Source organism: Carlito syrichta, unplaced genomic scaffold, assembly GCF_000164805.1.
Source record: "Carlito syrichta isolate Samal-C Ts95f unplaced genomic scaffold, Tarsius_syrichta-2.0.1 Scaffold309265, whole genome shotgun sequence".
Lineage (NCBI taxonomy): Eukaryota > Metazoa > Chordata > Mammalia > Primates > Tarsiidae > Carlito > Carlito syrichta.
The window spans coordinates 148,652-151,170 of record NW_007253361.1 but is presented as its reverse complement, the minus strand read 5'-3'; the positions used below and the strand labels follow the sequence as shown (position 1 = coordinate 151,170).

Below are 2,519 nucleotides of genomic sequence, written 5' to 3'. Positions count from 1 at the left end.
CTAAAAAGGTGGGAGGGAATTTCCATGCCCTCTCACCAATTGAGATATTCACCTTTCTCAGGAGTGTAGATATAAGTTACATATGACTTCAATTTTTTTTTTTTTTTTTTGAGTTGGAGTCTCACTCTGTCACCCAGACTGGAGTGCAGTGACCACTCCTGGCCACTGAAGCCTCGACTTGCTGGGCTCCGGTGATCCTTCCGCCTCAGCCTTCCGAGTAGCCGGAATTACAGGCATGCGCTACCACGCCCAGCTGATTTTTTGATTTATTGTAGAGATGAGGTCTCGCTGCCCAGGCGGGTCTCGAACCCGCGGGCTCAGGCAATCCACTCACCTCAGCCTCCCAAAGGCGCGGGATTACAGGCTGAGCCACCGAGCCCGGCTATGACGTCAATTTTTCTCAAACATATTGGCATATAGCAGATAGTTGCTGAGCAATTGTATATACTTTAAAAAGTTTTGGATTCATTGTTGTTCAATACTTTTGTTTCCTTTTGCATATTTTCGTGGATTTTAGGAAGCAGAGTTAAGTAAATAAATATTTTATCTCTCAAATTTATCTCATAGAATTAAATGTATTTTGATTTTTTTTAGGTAATATATGTCAGCAACCAAACAAATGGAAAAACAAAATCACTCAATGGTGTCAGAGTTTATTTTGTTGGGACTCACAGAGTCTCATGAGTTACAGATTGTCTTTTTCTTATTTTTTTCAGTTATTTACATGTCCATTATGTCAGGTAACCTTATCATTATCTTTGTAGTTAAAATGGACCCTCAATTACACTATCCCATGTACTTCCTACTGGCCAACCTCTCCTTTATTGATATGTCTCTGGCCTCCTTTGCTACTCCTAAGATGATCTATGACTTAATTAGTGAATATAAGACCATCTCCTATGAAGGCTGCATGACCCAGATGTTTTTCCTTCATCTTTTAGGTGGGAGTGAGATGATGTTGCTCGTAGCCATGGCAATTGATAGATACGTTGCCATATGCAAACCTCTCCATTACAAAAATATATTGAGTCATTGCGTTTGCATTAGACTTGCACTTCTCTCCTGGACCATGGGTTTTGTGCACACTATGAGTCAAATGGTTTTCACAGTGACTTTGCCATTTTGTGGTCCCAATGTGGTAGATAGCTTTTTTTGTGATCTGCCTCGAGTGATCAAACTTGCCTGCACTGACACTTACATCTTGGAGCTATTAGTCATTGCAAACAGTGGACTACTCTCTTTGTTCTGTTTTGTTTTTTTGTTCATTTCCTACAGCATTATCTTGATTACTGTCTGGCATTGCTCCTCCAGGGAGTCTTCCAAGGCTTTGTCTACACTTTCAGCCCACATTACAGTGGTGGTACTGTTCTTTGGACCTTGCATTTTTATTTATTTATGGCCATTCAGCAGTGACTCTATTGATAAGATTCTCTCTGTGTTTTATACAATTTTTACTCCTCTTTTAAATCCAGTCATCTACACATTCAGGAATAAAGACATGAAGAAAGCATTAAGAAAACTAAAGAGCAAGTATGTGAATTCTAGATCAACCTTTTAAGTGAAATATTATAAACATCAAAAGTCTCATCATAATCATCTAAAGAATTGAAGTACGTGATCTTGTACCAAACACAAGCTACATTTGGGGAAATGAGGATCCATCACCACATAAGCATATATGCAAGAAAACTTACTGACTTTTCCTCCAAGTACAAATCACTCCAATATGTAATCTGTTGTAATTTTGCTTGTCTACACATTAAATTATAATTATAATTTTAAATATCATTATTGAGTCTTTGTATGAATTTTCTCCTTTCTTCGCAACAATGATAATAGATAATATTATTTATATATTATCAATAGGAAACAAAATTGATAATATATATAATTATTATTTATATATTATCAATAGGAAACAAAATTAAGCATTAGAAAATTTAATGAATTTGCCACAGAAATTGTAAGTACTAGATCCAGAATCAGATCCTACACCTAACTACAAAATCTCTACTTTTCTCACAATATTTTTCTACTTTTGAAGACATTTATGAATTTTTGCCTTCTCATTGTTTTCAATAAATACGTCCTTCCAACCAGAGAATAAAAGTTTTCCATTAATCTGAAAATAAAAACAGTCACCAAAACTTTTCAGTCTCTTTTTGCCTCCACTTTAATACAAAAGAGCTTCTTAAACTAGCTAAGATGATAGATCCTAATTATCACAGTATACTAGAATTGCTGTTATACAATAGGGTAAGGAAGATTATGTCAGGGAACCCAGTGATTCACTGTGGTTGTACTCAAAGTTTTGCATATCAAATAGTAAAAGTAAGTGGAAATTACATGACACAGAAAAAACAAAACTTTCATTCACTCCACCAAGTAAAGAATCATCATCACTGGAGATCTAAATGAAGACAAAGAATGCAACAGGCAGTAAAGAAAGGCAACCGTGAATATTAATTGAGTCTCACACCTCATTAGTAAAGTAATGATTATGGAAGCTAACAATATGT

General features: G+C 35.7%; 1 protein-coding gene across 1 annotated transcript; it reads left to right on the top strand.

Annotated features, from left to right (window-relative positions):
* The first annotated feature begins 619 nt into the window (after positions 1-619).
* Positions 620-1,558, top strand: LOC103269455 (olfactory receptor 4K13-like). Its single transcript, XM_008067036.1, has one exon. It carries the CDS (start codon positions 620-622, stop codon positions 1,556-1,558), a length of 939 nt encoding a protein of 312 aa, XP_008065227.1.
* The last annotated feature ends 961 nt before the right edge of the window (positions 1,559-2,519 follow it).

What these genes read in the sequence shown, in the direction of transcription:
- LOC103269455 (XM_008067036.1), top strand. Translation starts at nt 620, where the DNA reads ATGGAAAAACAAAATCACTCAATGGTGTCAGAGTTTATTTTGTTGGGA.